We start from the raw sequence: 20,514 nt of genomic DNA, 5'->3' as shown, positions 1-20,514 counted from the left end.
CCGGCCATTTAGCCCAACTGGTCTGTGCTGATATTTATGCTTAGATGTGTCCCCTCCCATTCCTCTGCATCTAACCCAGTCAGCAACCCTTCTATAGTGCAACATCTGAGCAGGAAATACATATTACCATGTGTTCACTATGGAGAAGGACGATGTAGGTGTAGAGATCAGGGAGGGGGATTGTGATATACTTGAATATATTAGCATTGAAAGGGAGGAAGTATTAGCTGTGTTAGTGGGCTTAAAAGTGGATAAATCCCCAGGCCCAGATGAGATGTATCCTAGGCTGTTATGTGAGGCAAGGGAGGAGATAGGGGCTCTGACACAAATTTTCAAATCCTCTCTGGCCACAAGAGAGGTACCAGAGGACTGGAGGACAGCAAATGTGGTACCATTATTCAAGAAGGGTAGCAGGGATAAACCAGGTAATTACAGGCCGATGAGTCTAACATCAGTAGTAGGGAAACTATTGGAAAAAATTCTGAGAGACAGGATTAATCTCCACTTGGAGAAGCAGGGATAGTCAGCATGGCTTTGTCAGGGGGAGATTGTGTCTAACTAACTTGATTGAATTTTTTGAGTAGGTGGCTAGATGTGTAGATGAGGGCAAAGCAGTTGATGTAGTCTACATGGACTTCAGTAAGGCTATTGATAAGGTCCCGCATGGGAGAATGGTTAAGAAGGTAAGAGCCCATGGCTCTTGATTTAGACGTGAATATAGGAGGTATGATCAGTAAGTTTGCAGAATACGTGAAAATTGGTGTCGTCGTAAATAGTGAGGAGGAAAGCCTTAGATTACAGGATAATACAGATGGGCTGGTAAGATGGGCAGAGCAGTGGCAAATGGAATTTAATCCTGAGAAGTGTGAGGTGATGCATTCTGGGAGGACTAACGAGGCAAGGGAATATACAATGGATGGTAGGACCCTAGGAAGTACAGTGCATCAGAGGGACCTTGGTGTACTTGTCCATAGGTCATTGAGGCAGCAGCACAGGTAGATAAGGTGGTTAGAAAGGCATATGGGATACTTGCCTTTATTAGCCGAGGCATAGAATATAAGAGCAGGGAGGTAATGATGGAGCTGTATAAAATGCTAGTTAGGGCACAGCTGGAGTACTGTGTACAGTTTTGGTCACCACACTATAGAAAGGATGTGATTGCACTGGAGAGGATGCAGAGGAGATTCAGCAGGATGTTGCCTGGGCTGGAGCATTTCAGCTATGAAGGGAGACTGAAAAGGCTAGGGTTGTTTTCCTTAGAGCAGAGAAGGCTGAGGGGGGACCTGATTGAGGTATACAAAATTATGAGGGGCATTGATAGGTTAGATAGGAAGAAACTTTTTCCCTTAGCGGAGGGGTCAATAACCAGGGGGCATAGACTTAAGGGGCAGGAGGTTTAGAGGGTATTTGAGGAAAAAAATTTTCACCCAGAGCATGATTGGAATCTGGAACGCACTGTCTGAAGAGGTGGAGGAGGCAGGAACCCTCATAACATTTAAGAAGTATTTAGATGAGCACTTGAAACGCCAGAGCGTACAAAGCTACGGGCCATGTGCTGGAAAATGGGATTAGAATAGTTAGGTGCTTGATGGCCGGCATGGACACGATGGGCCGAAGGGCCTGTTTCTGTGCTGTATAACTCTATGACTGTGTGTGATTCTCATCATAGCACATGCCTAACATTAGAAGAGCAATCGGTTCAGAAAGCAATGGGTGATATGAACTAAGAAAATTAACCATCCCCCTGCAGTGCAACTCCGTATCAAAACCTTTTACTGATTGCATTGCAGATTATAATATAAAACAATTGAGGTATGTGGATGAAGACTCGCCTTCCTCTGCCAAAGGTGAAGTTGAGGGAGTGGAAAATTGTTTATGTAGCCTTGTACACAGAATGAGAGGAGGTGGATGGACTGATTGAATTCCTTATTAAAAAATAAGATTATTCATTCCATAATTCAATAGCATTTTTTATTTAGCGAGGTAAACATTATTTGCTGTGCAACTACCTGGACTTGAAGTTTATTCAGCATAGTACAGGGTTGCCTTGTATTTAATTGAGCGTAGTACACTAAGGTAGCCCTCAAAAGATTCATTAAAGGTTGACTTGTGAGCCAAAGCTTTACAACACCAGGAGGAAGCAGCTTTGGAATAACTGACCTGAACCCTGTAGATGGTGTAGGCTTTCTTCTCGTGCTGCATAGCTGTTCGGAACTCTACCTTGCTAGCGTAGACTTGGGCCATGAGGTGATAGCTGTACAATTCAAACAAAAATCGAATTAGACTTAAGTACAGTTCAACTCATGACCTTTATCCTTTTTGTGAGACCTTGAATTTAAGTCCATTTTCCTGTGAGACATTTGTGGGCTCCCTGCAAAATGGAACTTTCCTGTATAATATTTTTTAGTGGCTCCTGCAGACTAGGTTTCAGATGGGGTTGGGAGGGGTTAGTTGTGATCAATTCATAAACAGGCCACATATTGTGATGGAACATCCTTCTAAATTTCAAATCAGATCTTTGATATGGCTGAATTTTTAAAGAACGTGATCAGAACTACTGCCAAGTTAAGAAGCTGCATGGTGCAGTTTTTTGAAAAAAAATTACATCAGTGATTACAGTAATTTACAACTAAGCGAACAAGCTACAAATAAGAGGGAAACAGCCAAAAACATAACAATGAACCCTTAACAGCCTAACAACTAACTGTTAGCTATCATGGATGGCTAAGGCACATCAGTATAATGTCAGATTCTAAGATTTATCAGCAATCTGTGCACTGGCAGGTGAAAAATAGTGCAATATCCATTTACATCTTTAAACGTGGTTTGAGAGTTTTGTACTTTTCAAGCAGAGGGAAGTTGGTGGAACACTCATTTAGGGCAGCTGTGAGCCAGCCCACAGCCTTGACAATAACATCTTACGTTCTAGTTTGTCTTGTTTGAATTCCTTGGGCCTGGAGGTGGGCAAAAGTTTATCCTTAGCACTGTTTCCCCATTGATAGATAAATCCTAAAACTAAGACCTGTTGGAGCAGCAGCTTGCAATGTTTGCAAATTAATGGGAATGTTAATTTCAGTTTTATATATAGCCTTTGAGCTCCATGATATACACTAATGTGGCCCACAAAGACACAAATCTTGTACACTACTGTTTTAGGGTGTCAGCATCAAGCATTCCCAGGCTAGGTAAAGATTAGATGCAGGCTTTTGATTCTTGCTCACTCCTCCAAAGCACTAATCAAAGACGGAAAGTGCTCCCACTGTCCTGGTCAATACTTATCCCTCAACCAACATCATTAAGACAGATAATCTGGTCATTACCTCATTGCTGTTTATGGGACCTTGCTGTATGCAAACTACCTGCCATATTTCCCGACATTACAACAATAGCTACACCTCCAACATTACTTCATTGGCTGTAAAGCATTTGGGGCGGCTTGGGATCATGAAAGACGCTATTCCTTTAAGGCTTACTGTACTCAACATCAATCCTGACCTTCGATCAGCATGCTAATGCATCAGTGTGATATTTTTATAGCCATCTTGTAGCCTCTTTGAGGGAGGCTGTCAAATAGGAGGAGGTTTGTTCTGTAGGCCTACGCCCACCAGGAATTAGACTGACCACGCAAACTAATTTTATGCAGGATCCTTGCAGCTGGTAGACAAGAAACTTTCATTCTCATCAATCTGGGCTAAATTTGAACTCAGGTCCCAGAGATAAAAAGGTTCGCATGTGAAGCATTTAGTTTTTACTAGGAACTTGTAGTCGCTTTGAGATAGGAACATTTACAAATTCCTTTACAAAAACCAAAAGAACTTTGCACAGCAGACATGGATATGTGCAAGATTCTTAGGCCATTTGCATTCTGTTAACTCTAAAGCAATTCTAAGTTAAGTTTATTAGATACAGGAGAAGACCTGTGCTGTACCTCAGAGCGGTCTCTACAGCCTGGGCTCCGTAATATTTGAGGTTTAATTCCAGAGCTTTCTGCAGAAATCGAATTGCGAGGTCACAATCCAGTGCAGCTTGGAGCATTAGGCCAATGTTACTCTGTGGGAGGGAAATAAAAGTTAATTTCAGACTGAGCAACTCCAAGTCCCGCCCACCAGACACTTCGCTTTAAGATAGTGAAGCATCTACATTGACAGACCCTTCCCCACTTCCCCCTCCCACATCCCAAAATGGTGATTGCAGGACACCTCTGTGAAGTGCCCTGGAACTTTTTTCTACAGTAAGAGTGTTATTTAAATGCAAGTCACACTGATTTCCAGTCATGAAGTTGATAACATGTCTGGTTGGTGCCAATTCAGGTGACTTACCATCTTTGATGAGTTTTAACTTGGATTCCACCACCCCCCTCACAAGAAAATACACCAGGGAGTTCTGTATTGAAACTCATTCCACCCCAAGGAAAGCTGTCATTTATACACTTACATCAAATACGGCTATTGCTGGATGGTCTTCTCCAGTGACAGTGAGCATCAGGTAGAGAGCGCGGTATAGCAGCCTCAGCGCTACTGAGACCTGGTTGTTGGCGAAGCAGTAGAGGCCTAGGCTGGCCTGTGAAAAACAATAGAAGGCAGTGATGAGCATAACATTACAATTTCACCTCAGTCTGCGCCTAAGCAGGAAATTGCTCCTTGTTTCAAATCCAAAGTAACAATTCATATGCTGAAGCGACACTGGCGACATGGGGCTGAATTTAGCTCCCCCGCCCAGGCATCGGGGTCCATGGTGGTGGGAGGGGGGCCTGAAGATCGCTCTGGAGGAGGCCCACCCCCGACATGTAAGGGCCCGGCCCGATATTCACGAAGGTGGAGAGGCAACAGGCCTGGCATTTACATATTTAATTTAAATACCTGGTATAACTGCAAGCCCGCCGCCATCTCCGGTCCCGGTGCGATCTTCGTGCCACTGGCCAGCAGTCCTGTGCCTTCCGATCCCCATCTGGGGAATTGAGGCACCACACTGGTTGGGAATGGGGAGCAGGTCACTTTTCCTGTGCGGGGGGGTTGGGGGGAGCAGCAATAAAGCTCCCTCATGGAGGGGCTGGTGGGAAGGGGTAAAGTTGATAGTCTTTGCACTTTGAGGGGGGGGGGGGGGGAGAAAGGTCAGTTGGAAAACTTAAGCATTTTGGGGTGGAGAGGGCAAGTATCTAATAATGTGGGTATTGGGTGGGGGTGGGGGGGGGGGGGTGGGTGGGGGTGGGGGGGGGGGGTGGGCAGGGGAGTGGGTGGGAGAGGTCCAAAAATATTGGTTTTAATTGTTTATAAAAATGTTTAATGATTTCTTTAAAAATCCCAGAGGGGCTCCAAGCCCTTTAAACATGGTGTCAGCTGCCTGCGCACATGCAGCTGGCGCCATTGCCAGTGACAGATGAGCCTCCCCCTCCACATGGTGGGGGTCAAGCCGCCCCATCCATTCAAATGAGCCGCTGCACTGAAGATTTCGGCGGCTCACCGACATGCAGCTGGCTTGAGCCGTGCGCCACTTCCTTCGCCTGCCACCAATCTCGGCGGTGACAGAACAAGATTCCAGCCATAGTAATGCATAGATATTACACAGGGTTTAACAACAGAGTGTATAATAAATGAGATTTGGCTACAACATGCAGAATAATGGAATTGCTGGAGCCCAAGATGTTTTTCAGTTATTTACAATGTAATAATGTTATTACCAACAAGAGCTTCTTGCCTCCCAAGTCAGTGTTCCTGTATAGACTGAATTAAGTTGACAAACAACATCAAGTAGCAAAATACTGATATTGTCCATAGGATATCAGTGTCTGAATGAGTACCTTAACTGCAGGGTCCATGGGAGTTTCACTGACGTCATCACATGAATATATCTGAGAATTTTACTGCCACAAATTGTACGATCCATCTTTGGCAATTTACTGGCAATAAATCTGTTTTTGCTGAATATATTGCAAACACAATCAACATACATCCATTCCCAGCCATTTCAGCAGAAAAAGAGAATTATAGATAATTACCAATCTGATCACGTCTTTTGTAACTTCACAAGAAATACTTCTGTATGGACCAGAAAGGTTCCAGGTTCAATTCCCATTCTCTGTTGAGTTGGCTAAGTTCACCAGGGTGGTAAGCAAGGGTGTTACACTTGGCTTCAGCTGTCCTGGTTAGCAGGGGGAAAACTGACTGTAGTTCCCATTCTTGATCACTATCTCGTAAAAATGCATGTGTGTGTGAATGTTACCAGGACTGAGCTCAGCTGTGATGATGTCATGGTGAAATAGCATGCCAACAATAACTGAAGAGTAGTAGAGTGCCAAAGGCACCTGCATGTGTAAGCATATCCCAGCATAAGTTGGTGGCTTCAAGTGAACAAAAAAGAGTGAAGATTGATGGGAAAAGGGTGCTGGGGAGAGCCCAAGAGATTACTCACATATTCATGGATGGTGTTGGGATGGTCAAAGCCAAGAATCCGCTCGCTGATTATTACAGCTTTCTGCTGTTTGCTTATAGCCTGTTGTAAAAACAGAGGGAAAACATCAGCATGCAACATAATTGAGAGATGCAGCACCAAATTGGGGAAATCACCTCTATCTAAAAAGAGTCTTCACAATGTACTGTCTCCCTGACACTACCTTGTCACCCTGAGACTTGACTGTGGTAGCCAGCTTTGGACAGGCAACATGGATATTGCTTCTGTGATTTGTGTTGAATACAATGACTCCTGCAGGAACTTGTTCTACATTATTGTACACACTATATTTGCTGTCTCCCAATGTCGAAGCCTAACTTAATAAAAAGTTTTTCTTCTCCCCCTATGAATACTAATGATAAGAGGCTGGGGAAAGTATAACAATGACAACACTAATAATGTAAAGCTACAGGGACTCCATTTACAAATCTGTTAATTCCTTCATGAGTGCCCAGTGACATGTGGAGTGCCTAGACACCCAGGCTACAGTTGGGGTGGCCACAGCCACATGCATATTGTGTAAATGTGTGGTGTTGCATACTGCCCATGATTTCCAGAATGAGGCAGAAGATTTTATGGCACAGTGGCGCAGTGGTTAGCACCGCAGCCTCACAGCTCCAGGGACCCGGGTTCAATTCTGGGTACTGTCTGTGCGGAGTTTGCAAGTTCTCCCTGTGACTGCGTGGGTTTTCGCCGGGTGCTCTGGTTTCCTGCCAAAGACTTGCAGGTGATAGATAAATTGGCTGTTGTAAATTGCCCCTAGTGTAGGTAGGGAATATGGGATTGCTGAAGGGTTAGTATAAATGGGTGGTTGTTGGTCGGCACAGACTCGGTGGGCCGAAGGGCCTGTTTCAGTGCTGTATTAATAAATAATAAAATAAATAATTGAGATCGTCACTTGAGGCAACCACTTCACATACATTACAGCGGGAAAGATCTTTTCATATTCAGATTTTCCTCCCATTAAAAGCTTGGCACCTCCCACCGTGGGCCTAGCAAGATCAGGACCTGATGGCATAGGGAATAGCAAAACAACCATATCCTTAATGGTGTGGAATGATCAAGTCTTCTGGCACAGAGCTCCCACGCGCATTCACCCAGCTGTCCAAAGCTGGAATTACTGCTCACCTCAGGGATGTTATCCATGATGTAGTTGACCCGTGCAAAAAGACTCAAACAACTACAGATGTCAGGGTGCAAGGCTCCATACACATTTTTGAATTGGTTTAAAGATTCATTGAGCAACTCGAAACCCCTCTTAAGGTTTCCTGGAAACATTAAAAAAAAATTAACAGTCACAGCTACAAGTTAGGGAAGAAATGAAAGTAGGGAAAAACAGCCATGGTTTCTTTTCCCGATCACTATCAATATTGGATATTGAATGATTACTTGAGAGAGGTATCACCAGGTGCAGAGGACCTAAAGTTCAGCAAGAATTGGCGTCTTTAGGAAAAAAGTGGTATGAATACTGGGTGGAGAAGTCACATCATGTTGTGCATCTCCCAGATTCATACATATCTGACACAAAGCTGTAATATATTACACTATACAATGCTCAAATGTGGGTACACACCCTTCATTTCCCACAAGCAGGCTTCCGGTTTTTCTTGATCATATAGTCAGGAGGGGGGGAAGCCATGCAAAAGCCAAAGCCTATAGCAGAGGAGAAGGAAAATGTATCTTGAACTAGACTGCAAGTCAATCTCACAGCTATTGTGTGCAACCCCAGAGACCAGTTACAGAGCATCACTGGCAGCGTCCAAGGAGGTCAACTGGTTATCCACACTGTTTCAGGCAAAAAGGGGATAATTTGGTAGATCTTAGTAAAATATATAAAGTCCAAATGTCTGTTACCTGGCTGTTGTTGATTTTCATACCGTCATGACCCCCGTTTATGACACAAGAATTATGAGCAGGAAAAAGCTATAAGTCACTTTAAACCAGTCCCTTTTGCATGAATCAACCCCACCTACCCACCTTGTCACACTATCCCCCATTGGTGTGGGCTGTGTGTCTGTCATCATCAAATCATACTTTGGTCTCTCCCCCTAATCTTCTGGCATCTTCTTTTCCTTTGGGCATCTTTTCTACCCATTTTTCCCCTTTCAAAATCCCTGTTGTAGTCACTGAATTTCAAGAATAGTCCTCCACTTAGGTACGCAGCACCAAAGAGGTGGACAGAGACGGCATCTGGAGCTTGTGTTATAAAGGGAGTGATGACACGTTGGGAAAGCTGAATTCCACCCCACCGCCCCCACCACTGAATTGACTCAGTACTACATACATTCCCAAATCAGATGCAGCACAAGTTAGATAAAGAGTAAGACTCCATCTACACTGTTAGAAATACGTGTCTAAAATCTCAGCCAGAGAAAGAGTACCCCCAGCGGTATATTGTGACATTTCCCAGCCTAGCTTTTCCTCTTTTACTCAAATGCTGAGCAGTTTCAGCATGAGTGCACGCTCAGTGAGATTGGGTTCATCTGACCTAATTTTATTCTGGACCCTTAACATCATCTGAAGGAAATATCAAACTCTTTCTATTTGATCTCATTGATGAAAGGATGTCATTCTTAATGTTCTACCCAAACACCGACACTGTCCCCTCGAGATAGCATACCTTTCTGAATTTCAGTTTGTGCATTCTGATAAACCTGATCAGCATCTGTTGCCTTCACAACGATGTGCTTAAACACAGGGAAAATGTTCAGAATATCATCCTCTGTGAAGGTGGGCTTGTGTCGACTGTCAAAGTTATATTCTCGCAGCAGAATCTGAAAGAAAACATTCAAGCTTATAATGAACAAACTGCAACAAATCAAAAAAGGGTGACTGAACGCTCCATGGATGGCTCAGCAAGTGTATTCTGCCTCTGACGTACCAGAACAATCCTAAGTTTGATCTTTTATTTATGCCAGGTAACTGATTTCAGCTAGGGGAGTTGTGCTTCGATTGATAAATTTTTTAAATGCATTTGTTCATGGGATGTAAGCATCACTGGCAAGGTCAGCATTTGTTGCTCATCCCTAAATGCCCTTGATATGGTGGTGATGAGCTGCCTTCTTGAACTGCTGCAGTCTATGTGGTTTAGGTTCACCCACAGTGCTGTTAAGAAGGGAGTTCCAGGATTTTGACCCGGTGACAGTGAAGGAACGTTGATATAGTCAAGTCAGGATGGTGTGTGGCTTGGAGGGGAACTTGCAGATGGTGGGGTTCCAATGCATCTGCTGCCCTTGTCCTTCTAAATGGGAGAGGTTGCAGGTTTGGAAAGTGCTGTTGAAGGAGACTTGGCAAGTTGCTGCAGTGCATCTTGTAGATGGTACACACCACTACCACCGTGCGCGGTGGTGGAGGGAGTGAGTGTTTAAGGTGGTGGTTGGGAGGCCAATCAAGTGGGTTGCTTAGTCCTGGATGGTGTCAAACTTCTTGAGTTTTGCTGAAACTGCACTTATCCAGGCAAGTGGAGAGTATTCCATCACATTCCTGACTTGTGTCTGGTAGATGGTGGACAGGCTTTGGGGAGTTAGGAGGAGTTACTTGCTGCAGAATTCCCAACCTCTGACCTGCTCTTGTAGCCCCAGTATTTATATGGCTGGTGCTATTAAGTTTCTAATCAATTGTAACCCCCCAGGATGTTGATGGTGAGAGAGTCGGCGATGGTAATGCCACTAAACGTCAAGGGGAGATGGTTAGATTCTTTCCTGTTGGAAATGGTCATTGACTGGCACTTGTGTGGCATGAGTATTACTTTCCACTTTTCAGCCCAAGCTTGAATGTTGTCCAGGTCTTGCTGCATGCGGGCATGGACTGCTTCAGATCTGTGAAGTGCTAAATACTGTGCCATCATTAGTGAACATCCCCACTTCTGACCTTATGATGGCGGGAAGGCCATTAATGCTGCAGCTGAATATGGTTGGGCTTAGGACACTATCCTGAGGAACACCTGCAGCAATGTCCTGGGGCTGAGATGTTTGCATTCAACAACCGCAACCATCTTCCTTTGTGTTAGGTATGACTCCAACCAGGAGAGAATTTTCCCCCTGATTCCCATTGACTTCAATTTTGCTAGGGCTGTTTGATGCCACACTTGGTTAAATGCTGCATTGATGTCAAGGGCAGTTATGCTAACCTCATCTCTGGAATTCAGCTCTTTTATCCATGTTTAGACCAAGGCGGTAATGAGGTCTGGTGCCGAGTGCCCCTCGTGGAACCCAAACTAGCATCAGTGAGCAGGTTATTGCTGAGTAAGTACTGCTTGATAGCACAGTCAATGACACCTTCCATCACTTTGCTGATTGATGGGGTGGTAATTGGCTGGATTGAATTTGTTCTGCTTTTTGTGGACAGAACATATGTGGGAAATTTTCCACACCGTCGGGTAGATGCCAGTGTTGATCTCCTGGCTTGATGGTAATGGTAGAGGGAGGAATACGCCAGGCCTTGATTGCAGTTGAATACAGTTCTACCATTGCTGATGGCCTACAGCACCTCATGGATGACTTAAATGCTCTTGGGATGGAGTGGGAAGAAATTAAATAAAGTATTGTTCCTGTTCCTGATCACTATCCAAAGATCTTGATGGAAAGTGCATGTTAGAACAAAGAACAGTACAGCACAGGAACAGGCCATTCGGTCCTCCAAGCCTGCGCCGATTTTGATGCCTGCCTAAACTAAAACCTTCTGCACTTCCGGGGACCATATCCCTCTATTCCCATCCTATTCATGTATTTGTCAAGATGCCTCTTAAACGTCGCTATCGTACCTGCTTCCACCACCTCCCCCAGCAGCAAGTTCCAGGCACTCACCACCCTCTGTGTCAAGAATTTGCCTCGCACATCCCCTCTAAACTTTGCCCCTCTCACCTTAAACCTATGCCCCCTAGTAACTGACTCTTCCACCCTGAGAAAAAGCTTCTGACTATCCACTCTGTCCATGCCACTCATAACTTTGTAAACTTCTATCATGTCGCCCCTCCACCTCCGTCGTTCCAGTGAAAACAATCCGAGTTTATCCAAGCTCTCCTCATAGCTAATGCCCTCCAGACCAGGCAACATCCTGGTAAACCTCTTCTGTACCCTCTCCAAAGCCTCCACGTCCTTCTGGTAGTGTGGCGACCAGAATTGCACGCAAGTTTGTGAACTTCAGGCAAAGACAGGAACAGAATTAGCCAGATCCCATCAAAGCTACACTAAAATAGCTTCTTCTTTCTCACTGTCAAGATGCATACATTAAGAGTAGACAATTGGGTAAGGTATCGGAGAGTGACTGACAATGTGGCAAATACTATTAGAAATTTGTATCTTTAATGGAGGAAATTTGCAGAAAAGCCAAAAAATGCAACTGCAGCAGAGCTCCTGAAGAGTGCGTATGCAGTGCCCATCTGAGGAGACTGATGGAGTTACAGGAATTTGTTTCTCCCTCAGACCCCCATAATTTAAAAAAAACCTATCTTTTTCGAGGCAGCCAGCTGCTAGGCTACAGTCAAGTCTGAAAAACCAGAGTGGAGCAGACCCAATGCCTGCTCTGCTTGGGGAACCCAGTTGGCCTGGGTGGTCTTAAAATAGGCATTAGACTGTTCATTAGTATATGCAAGGTGCCCAATAGCTGTTTGCCTGAAAATTGTCTCGATGGCAATGCTTGCAGGACAGGGTGCGTGCAACACCTGCGATATGGGTCATTTTTCATCTGGAAAACGGGTGTAATGATGAGTAATTTCTACTCCATTGACTCTTACTGGGATATGATTTCACAGCAGCCAGCAACTCTCTCCTGCCAGAATAAGTAATCTTCACTTGCAAGCCTTGACCTAAATGTCAGTAGACTATTGGAGCTGATGGGACGTCAGAGTCAATGAACTTTTGCTTTTACCAATATCCACACAAAGGCATTTTTAAATCAAGCAAGTGGGTAAAGATCAGAAGCAGCAATTTAGCGGTTTTTCCACGTTCCCATTCCTAGGAGCACTGAGACCAGTTGTCTCACACATCTCAGCCCCGATTGATATTTGCTAACATTTTAAGTAACTAACACTACCTTCATAGATTGGGATCTTCCCAATCTCCCCTCGAACAGCAGATGGCTTCCTGACATCATTTGGTGCTATGTGGCTGATTTCAGAGACTACAAAACACTCGTTCAGAATCTATTCTGTAAAATTCTATGAATAACATCTTACAAGACAAAACCGTTTAGCTGAAAACAGAGTTTAATTGCTTGCTGAAACAGGCTGGGATGGATGTTTATTCCATTGGTGAAGCACAGATGTGTGGTGGTTGCAATCACTGAAATTATGTTTGATAATGCTCCTGGGAAGCACCTTGGGATATTTTAGTATGTTAGAGGCACTATGTAAATGCAAGTTGTTGTCGAAATAAAATTGGGACTCTTATACCACTTCTTATCAAATCCAGCCATGGGACAAATTTTGAGATTCCAAAATTATTCCAGCAGCTATTAAGTAATTTTAGATGGTATAAATAGACTCTGCTTGTATATCAGTAAACTGGTGCCCAGTTAACCAAATAGATCCATGTGAGGACACCTTCTTTGTTTTTCTCCTCCTATTGTTCTCCCTTTACTTCTATGAAGAGTGTGACTCTTGTTCATTAAACACAAGGAGGCTTACTCTGTGTGCTACCTGCAGTGAAAGAACAGATTTATAATTTCGCAATAACTAGTGGACGGAGTAAATCTCGCCTCCCCAACTTTCACAAGCAGCAACAGCAGCAGCTTTCCACATCCAAAGGGACATTCCCAAACAGCAGAGTGGGAAGGAAATCACAGCTGAGCCTGATCCTGTCCTCAATCAATGTCTGCACACACATACACACACACAAAACCACAGGCAGCGAACAGAAGTGAGAACTGGCTCGTTTTTCCTCTTCTTAATCTTCCCACTTATACTAGAGAGATCAATTGATATAGTGGCATCTGTGGCTCAGTTGTTAGCATTCTCGCCTCTGAGTCACAAGGTTGTGTGATGAGTAAAAAAAACATAGGCTGGCACTCCAGTGCAGTACTGAGGGATTGCTGCACTGTTGGAGGTGCGTCTTTTAAACGAGATGTTAAATGAAGGACCTGTCTGTCATTTCAGGTGGCTGTAAAAGATCCCAAGCCACTGTTTTGAAGAGGAGCAGGGACATTATCCCCAGTGTCATGGCCAATATTTATCCCTCAAATCAGCATCACTAAAATACGTTATAACATTGCTGTTTCTGGGGTCTCGCTGTGTGCAAATTGGCTGCCACGTTTCCGACATTACAACAGTGACTGCACCTCAAAAATACTTAATTGGCTGTAAAGCAATTTGGGATGTCCTGAGGTAGTGATTGGCACTATATAAATGCAATTCATTCTTTTTTTCATCTAACACAACAAAAACCACAAATCAAACCTGGGACTTATCCGATTTGCCTGGCTCAATCCACATGGGATAGTGTCCAATCTTTTCTTACTGTGCTTCTTACATCAAAATCGTGTACCATATTTGAAACATTAGTCAATTTTCCATCTATTGTTATGTTTTACTCAGCAAATTGGGTTTGTAAACAAGTTAGCTTCACTGCTATTTAATGGAATACCTGCATGATGGATGAACCAACTCAAGCAAAGCAATGGCACAGCTGTGAGGGTAACGTGCAAATGGAGGAGACATAGGAATGGCAGATCACGTGTGCTGCATAGTTGCGATGGAAGGATTTACAGTACCTGAATTCCAGCCTTTATACAGAACTCACGCAGCAGGGACACCTTCTGCAGACCAAACCGCTCCACTGCCTGATCAACCCCGTCACTGGAACACACCAATCACACAGACATCAGCAAGAGGAAAGAGACTGGGGAGTTTTGAGCAACAAAGAAAAACTAAACAACAGATGAAAAACATCATTTCTCCCTTCCCACTGCCCCGAGGAATCATCTTCCTAGCTAAGTTTTTTTGAAAGGTTGACTGCATATCAAGCCAGTATTTCCCAGACCGTTCCAGTCGCAGCATCTAGAATTACAGAATGATTACAGCGGAGGAGGAGGCCATTCAGCCCATTGTGTCAGTGCCAGCTCTCTGCAAGAACTCAGATAATCCCACACCCCCGCCCTTTCCCTGTAGCCTTTCCAACTTTTTCATTTCAGGTGCTTATCCAATTCCCTTTTGAAAGCCCCAATTGTATTTGTGTTCACCACTCTCAGTTTGTGCATTCCAGATTCTAACCACTCGCTGCATAAAAATTGGTGTCCTCTGGTTCTCAGCCCTTCCGCTAATGGGAACAGTTTCTCCCTCTCTAGCCCGCTCATGATTTTGAACACTTCTATCAAATTTCTTCTTAATCTTCTCTTTAAGCAGAACAACCCCAGCTTCTCCAATCTATCCACATAACTGAAGTCCCTCATCCCTCAAATCATTCTCATAAATCTTTTCAGCGCCCTCTCTAAAGCCTTCCCATATCCTAAAGTGGGTGCCCAGAATTGGGCACAATGCTCCAATGTTTTATAAAGGTCTTCCTTTCTTTTGTACTCTAAGCTTCTATTTAAAAAGCCCAGGATTCCATTGGCTTTTTAACCACTTTCTCAACCTTCCTTGCCACCTTCAATGCTTTATGCATATAAACCCCCAGGTCTCTCTGTTCCTGCAGCCCTTTTGGAATTGTGCCTTTTATTTTATATTGCCTATCCTCATTCTTCCTACAACTCACACTTCTCTGCATTAAATTTCATCTGCCATGTGTCCGCCCATTCCACCAGCCTGGCTAATGTCCTCTTGAAGTCGATCAGTATCAAAGAACAAAGAACAGTACAGCACAGTAACAGGCCATTCGGCCCTCCAAGCCTGTGCCGATCTTGATGCCTGTCTAAACTAAAAATCTTCTGCACTTCCGGGGACCGTATCCCTCTATTCCCATCCTATTCATGTATTTGACAAGATGCCTCTTGGGGGCACCTCCTCTCTTTATCAATTTTTAGCTGATCCAGTATCTTAACTACCTCCTCTTTCACTGTGACTTTGGCAGCACCTTCTTCCTTGGTAACAATGCAAAGTATTGATCTAATACCTCAGCCATGCCCATTGCCTCCATGTGTAAATCCCCTTTTTGGTCCCTAATCGACCCCACTCCTCCTCTTGCCACCTTTTTACTATTTAAATGCCTACTGTAGACTTTTGGATTCCCTTTTATGTTAGCTGCCAGTCTTTCCTCATACTCTTTCTTTGCCTCTTTGATTTCCTTTTTCACTTCCCTTCTGAACTTTCTATATTCAGCCTGGTTCTCACTTTTATTATAAGCCTGACATCCATCATAGGCACCCTTTTTCTGCTTCATCTTACTCTTTATCTCTCTCATCATCCAGAGAGCTCTGGCTTTGATCATCTACCTTTCACCTCGATTGCATGTACCAAACCTTCTGCTCTTTAAAGGCAGCCATTACAGTTTTGCCCTGCCAACCTTTGATTATAACTTACCAGGGTCAGATCTGTTCTCACCCCACTGACATTGGCTCTCCTTCAATTTAGTATTTTTACTTTAGATTGCTCCTCATCCTTTTCCATGGCTAACCTAAACCTTATGATACTATGATCACTGTTGCCTAAAAGTTCCCCTACTGAAACCTGATCAACTTCATTCCCCAGAACAAGGTCCAGCAATATCTCCTTCCTCATTGGGCCAGGAACATACTGATCAAGAAAATCTACTGCAATGAATGGAGCTGCTCCAGGACACCAGGAATCCTCCTCTTTCGGAATCTCACTCGGGTGCCCTACAGGTAAGGAGCTCCAACATGATAGGGTTTTGTTTGCATCACTGATCCACCTCAAACTAATGGAATATTCAGCAACCCACTCTGAAGTAGGAAGCAGCACCTCTCTGTAATCAGGGAATAGGAAGGTGTGCATGATTATATAGGTTGGCTCTCCTTTTCCTTTTCAGAAAACTTTCAGGACCCATGCTGGTTTGTACTCTCCATCTCCTAAAGTGTTCCAGCAGAACTCCCAGATGTGAAGCAGGAGCAGTCCCACTCCACACATCAATGCACCCGGCAAGATTAAAACCAAGTCACTGCAGGAATTCCTTCAGCTTTGGCAATGGATGATGCAGAAAGTGACTGACAAATAAACATGTTCAAAGGTGCCAACCATCAGTCCCATTACGTACCAGGCCAACACAAAGTCGAAGCTTTCAGCAGCCTCACTGTTAATCTGCTTCCACAGCTCAGTAGGTGTCAGGCTGGCCCATGCTGTGTCATTCCCAGGAATCCGTAACTTTCGCTTGCTCTTTTTCCTTTTTGATACAAGTTCATCCGGAAGCAAATGTGCAACAGGATTGGGGTAGGAGCTCAGCAAGCAGTTCAGAAAGTGACTGATGGCAGATGAGAGCACTGATATCTCCACACCCTGGGGAAAAAATTACAGAATCGGAGTCACATAAAAATAAATCGGAACAGAAGAATCTGCAGAAGTTATGGAGAATGATAAATCCCTTATAAAAGCCCAGCAGTCAAATGTTCAACATCTTGAACCAGAACATAATATTCTATTTGTTAGGGTGTATCCTTCCCTCTTTTCAAATAAGCTGTTCAAGTGGATGGTGAATGATACCCTAAGTAAAATGGTTGAGATTCAGCCCATGGTCTAATCACTGGTGTGGGTCAGTGAGAGAAAAGGGAGAGCAACATAAACCATACAATTATGTTGAAGTTTAACTCCACACAGTGCAGCCAACTTCCTGTAACCAGCCAAATAAAGCATCCCATCTTTCACATTTTTCTCCTTTTGTCTAATGCTGTCTCTATTTTCCTTTTGATCCCTTGGTCCACCAACCAGACTTGGCCGAGAAGGTAAAAGGATGCCAAACCTGCCCAACTGTTGCTAGGTTGAATTGGTAGGAGGTTGAATGCATCCAGGGGTGACACTCCCTGTGGTGAAGTGTGTGACTTTCATCCAGCACTTCCCCATTGTGACATGGCTGACACTTGGGATCCAGCAATGCAGATCCATGGCCCACCACTCTGGGTCACTGCATTGGTGCTTCAATGTGGCACTGCCTCTCATCGCAATTTAATTTAATGTTGTTTGCCAGCTCCATAAATATCCATTCCATCTGCCTCTTTCCATCAGCTTATGAACCAGCTTTTTTAAATGCATATGTTGATAGAAGCTGCTGGTAGTGGACACTGAAAATATGATTTAGATTTTAGTCTCAAGGCAAGTTCTGTGCAGGTGCGGCTGTTGTAAGTCCAGGAATACCGGAAGAGCTGGTTTTATGAATGTTCTGCAGAAGTTAACTGTCAAGCTTCTTTAATTTTTTTTCTGTGGAGTTCCCACCCACAGGCAGGACCACTGATAGTGGTCTGGAGTGGGGGGGTGGTGTCTGATAGAGGAGTGGGGAGCAGACAGATCACTGGGTGTGGGAGGCTTACTGGGTAGCTTGCTAGGCCAGGAGAAAACACACGTGCTCCTCCTGGTCCACAAGCAGTGCTGCAAAGACGGATTCAGCCCTTCTTGCCTTCTTCAACCGCCAGGTTTTCCGAGGCCTGGGAAACCCCACCAGTTGCGGTTCCAAATGGAATGACTGTTAAAATTAAGGCAGGCAGGCAGCCCCATTATAATATTTAAATAACCAATCACCTTCCCGGCAGCTGACTGGTTGCCCGCCTGCGTTAAAATCAGAAGTGGTGGGGTCAGTTCCTGTTCCAGATTTGTTTTTCATTCTAACCTCTGCCATGACCCCAACACACCAGTTTTTTGGAGCCAAGATTCAGTCCAATAGATTTAGGGCAAATATTTTACCAGAGCAACAGAGGAAATAGAGAACTGAAATCTAAACCACACATTTTATCTGAGCTCCACAGCAGTCAATTATTTCAACTTACATGAACACAGAAATAATTATGCAGCATGCCAATGAAAAGGTACCCAGCAATATGCAGAGTCGGGGAGTAGGGTGTGGAAAATGGCTGGCAATCTCCTCAAAACAGCCAAACACAAGATATTTTCTTACATTTTTTTCCAGTTACCTCGAATTTTTTTGCCTCCTCTCCTGAAGGTGATGACATATAGGGTATGGGTATGGGGCGAAAGCGGGAACAGGCTACTGAGTTGGATGATCAGCCATGATCATAATGAATGACGGAGCAGGCTCGAAGGGCCGAATGGCCTACTCCTGCTCTCTATGTTTCTATGACACCCTCCAGGAAACAGTTCTTCAGTTTTGTGAAGGCTAATAAGCAGTGCCTGATTCCTTCCCCACAAATGCACTTTCCAGCACACATCACTGGATAGCAATCAAGAGCAGTGATCCTGGCTATTTTTTCCCTCACTAATTCAAAGGCCACCAAGGCCAATTTTAACACTGCTGCTGAACTGACCGAGACCAGCTAATTCAGCACAGAACATGATCTGAACCCTCAGGTATTCCTTCTCTTTTACTTCCATCCAAATCATAGCTAATGAGTTTATTCCATGAATAGAAAGGATTACCTGCTGGTAGAGAACTATGATGTGTTTTGCCGCCCTAGTGATGATTTCGCTGATTAGCAGTTTCTGCAGAAATACAAACAGTCAATCTTAAACGGTGACCAGAGGTTTAAATGGTGAACAAGGTTTAGAATTAGAATCCAAATGAGCAAACTCAGCTGTTGTATTAAACTTTACAGGTATCAACCCCAGTGATCCCTTTTAGGGACATACTTAATTCCCAAACAGAAACACAGGAGATTTATTGTTGATTCAATGGAAAATCATATGGAAAAGATTGATACTATAGAATTATACCGCTGCATGCTTATTACAAAGACAACGGGCCAGGAGATAATTATTTGTTCTATTACAGATCATCTCTTTCCCACCAAGATATCATTAGATACCCACAATGCATCCACCTTTCATCGTCATGTATGAAAGTTCATATCCCATATGTTTCACCATATCTGATTTTCTCCCATCCTCTTCTGAATGCGATGACTTGCCCTGGGGTCCCATAGTTTCACAAGCACCAGCCACCCTTGGGTGCACTGCCTGAGTAGCACTTTCTGGCATGTAATATCAGCGAGGGTGCATCATAGCCGAACCCAAATACAGTCCATACACATATTCACCCAGGGAAACCAAGGCTGATTCCAGGTTTCATTGCCAGCTTGGCTGAGATCAGCTAACTCAGTACAGACTAGGGATCAAAGCTGGAATTCCCCGATCTGTATGGTTCAGTTCCACACTATGTAGTACAATTATGAACTGAGCCATTGGGACAGCCCATCAAGTGTAAACTCAGGATTATCAATTATGGATGAGGACATTTTGTGATAATATATACATGGACAGTTTGGTAATCAGTCCTCCCCCACAAAGCAATCTCTCTCTCTCAGCTGAGTACATACCGAGATGTGATCCAGATATTGTTTGTCTTCTGACTGGCTTATCAGTTGTGCTACTTTACCAATGTATCGAATATTAATTCCGCATTTGTGCAGGGCATCTGTCATTGTGGTACCATCGGCAGGCACAGTGATATGACTCACACAATTTTTGATCTGGAAAACAAAAAGAGGGAAAGTTCAGTCTGTATGCCAGACACCATTTTTTCCCAACAGCCATACCTCCTCCATAACCAGTTAATGACAAACAACAGCTGTGAAAACATTCCATCCAAAAGTGCTCATTTGTTTTCAAATTTTGAGGTCTGAGGATTGCATTCAGAACTATCTATTTTAATCCAATTTCCTTGCTTTCTCTGCATACCCTTTAATATGTTCATTTCAGCATTTATCTAATTCCTTCTTAATCATCATCTTTGCATCAGTTCAGTAGCTATTTGTGATAAAGCATTCTATATCCCAATAAACTTTTGCATTAAAACATTCCTTCTAACCTCTCCCTTCTGGTACTAATGTGTGTGAGATCCTGGTTACCAATTCACCAGCCGATTGAATATTTTTTCATCAACACAATTTCAAACACTTAAATTAAATACCCTGTATCCTTTAATGCTTTAATAATATAGCTTTAGTGTGTTTATGAGTCTGTCCTGATATTGATATTTTCTCATTTCAGATCTTATTCTTGTAAATCTACATTTGTATTTT

At 43.7% G+C, this 20,514-nt stretch overlaps 1 protein-coding gene across 1 annotated transcript in view; it reads right to left on the bottom strand.

Moving 5' to 3' along the window:
- The window catches only part of LOC137382648 (clustered mitochondria protein homolog), a 99,854-nt gene that overhangs the window by 8,039 nt on the left and 71,301 nt on the right, over positions 1-20,514 (bottom strand). Inside the window, exons 14-23 of the mRNA XM_068054866.1 lie at positions 19,810-19,962; positions 18,914-18,976; positions 16,590-16,828; positions 14,155-14,239; positions 9,068-9,221; positions 7,576-7,715; positions 6,409-6,489; positions 4,435-4,560; positions 3,929-4,050; positions 2,161-2,254 (exon numbers count right to left, since the gene is read on the bottom strand). Coding sequence (XP_067910967.1) covers positions 2,161-2,254; positions 3,929-4,050; positions 4,435-4,560; positions 6,409-6,489; positions 7,576-7,715; positions 9,068-9,221; positions 14,155-14,239; positions 16,590-16,828; positions 18,914-18,976; positions 19,810-19,962 — 1,257 coding nt within the window. The remainder of the gene's footprint in view (positions 1-2,160; positions 2,255-3,928; positions 4,051-4,434; positions 4,561-6,408; positions 6,490-7,575; positions 7,716-9,067; positions 9,222-14,154; positions 14,240-16,589; positions 16,829-18,913; positions 18,977-19,809; positions 19,963-20,514) is intronic.

The sequence above is a fragment of the Heterodontus francisci genome, chromosome 23, assembly GCF_036365525.1.
Source record: "Heterodontus francisci isolate sHetFra1 chromosome 23, sHetFra1.hap1, whole genome shotgun sequence".
NCBI classification, from domain to species: domain Eukaryota; kingdom Metazoa; phylum Chordata; class Chondrichthyes; order Heterodontiformes; family Heterodontidae; genus Heterodontus; species Heterodontus francisci.
This window is presented reverse-complemented; position numbering and strand designations above follow the sequence as displayed.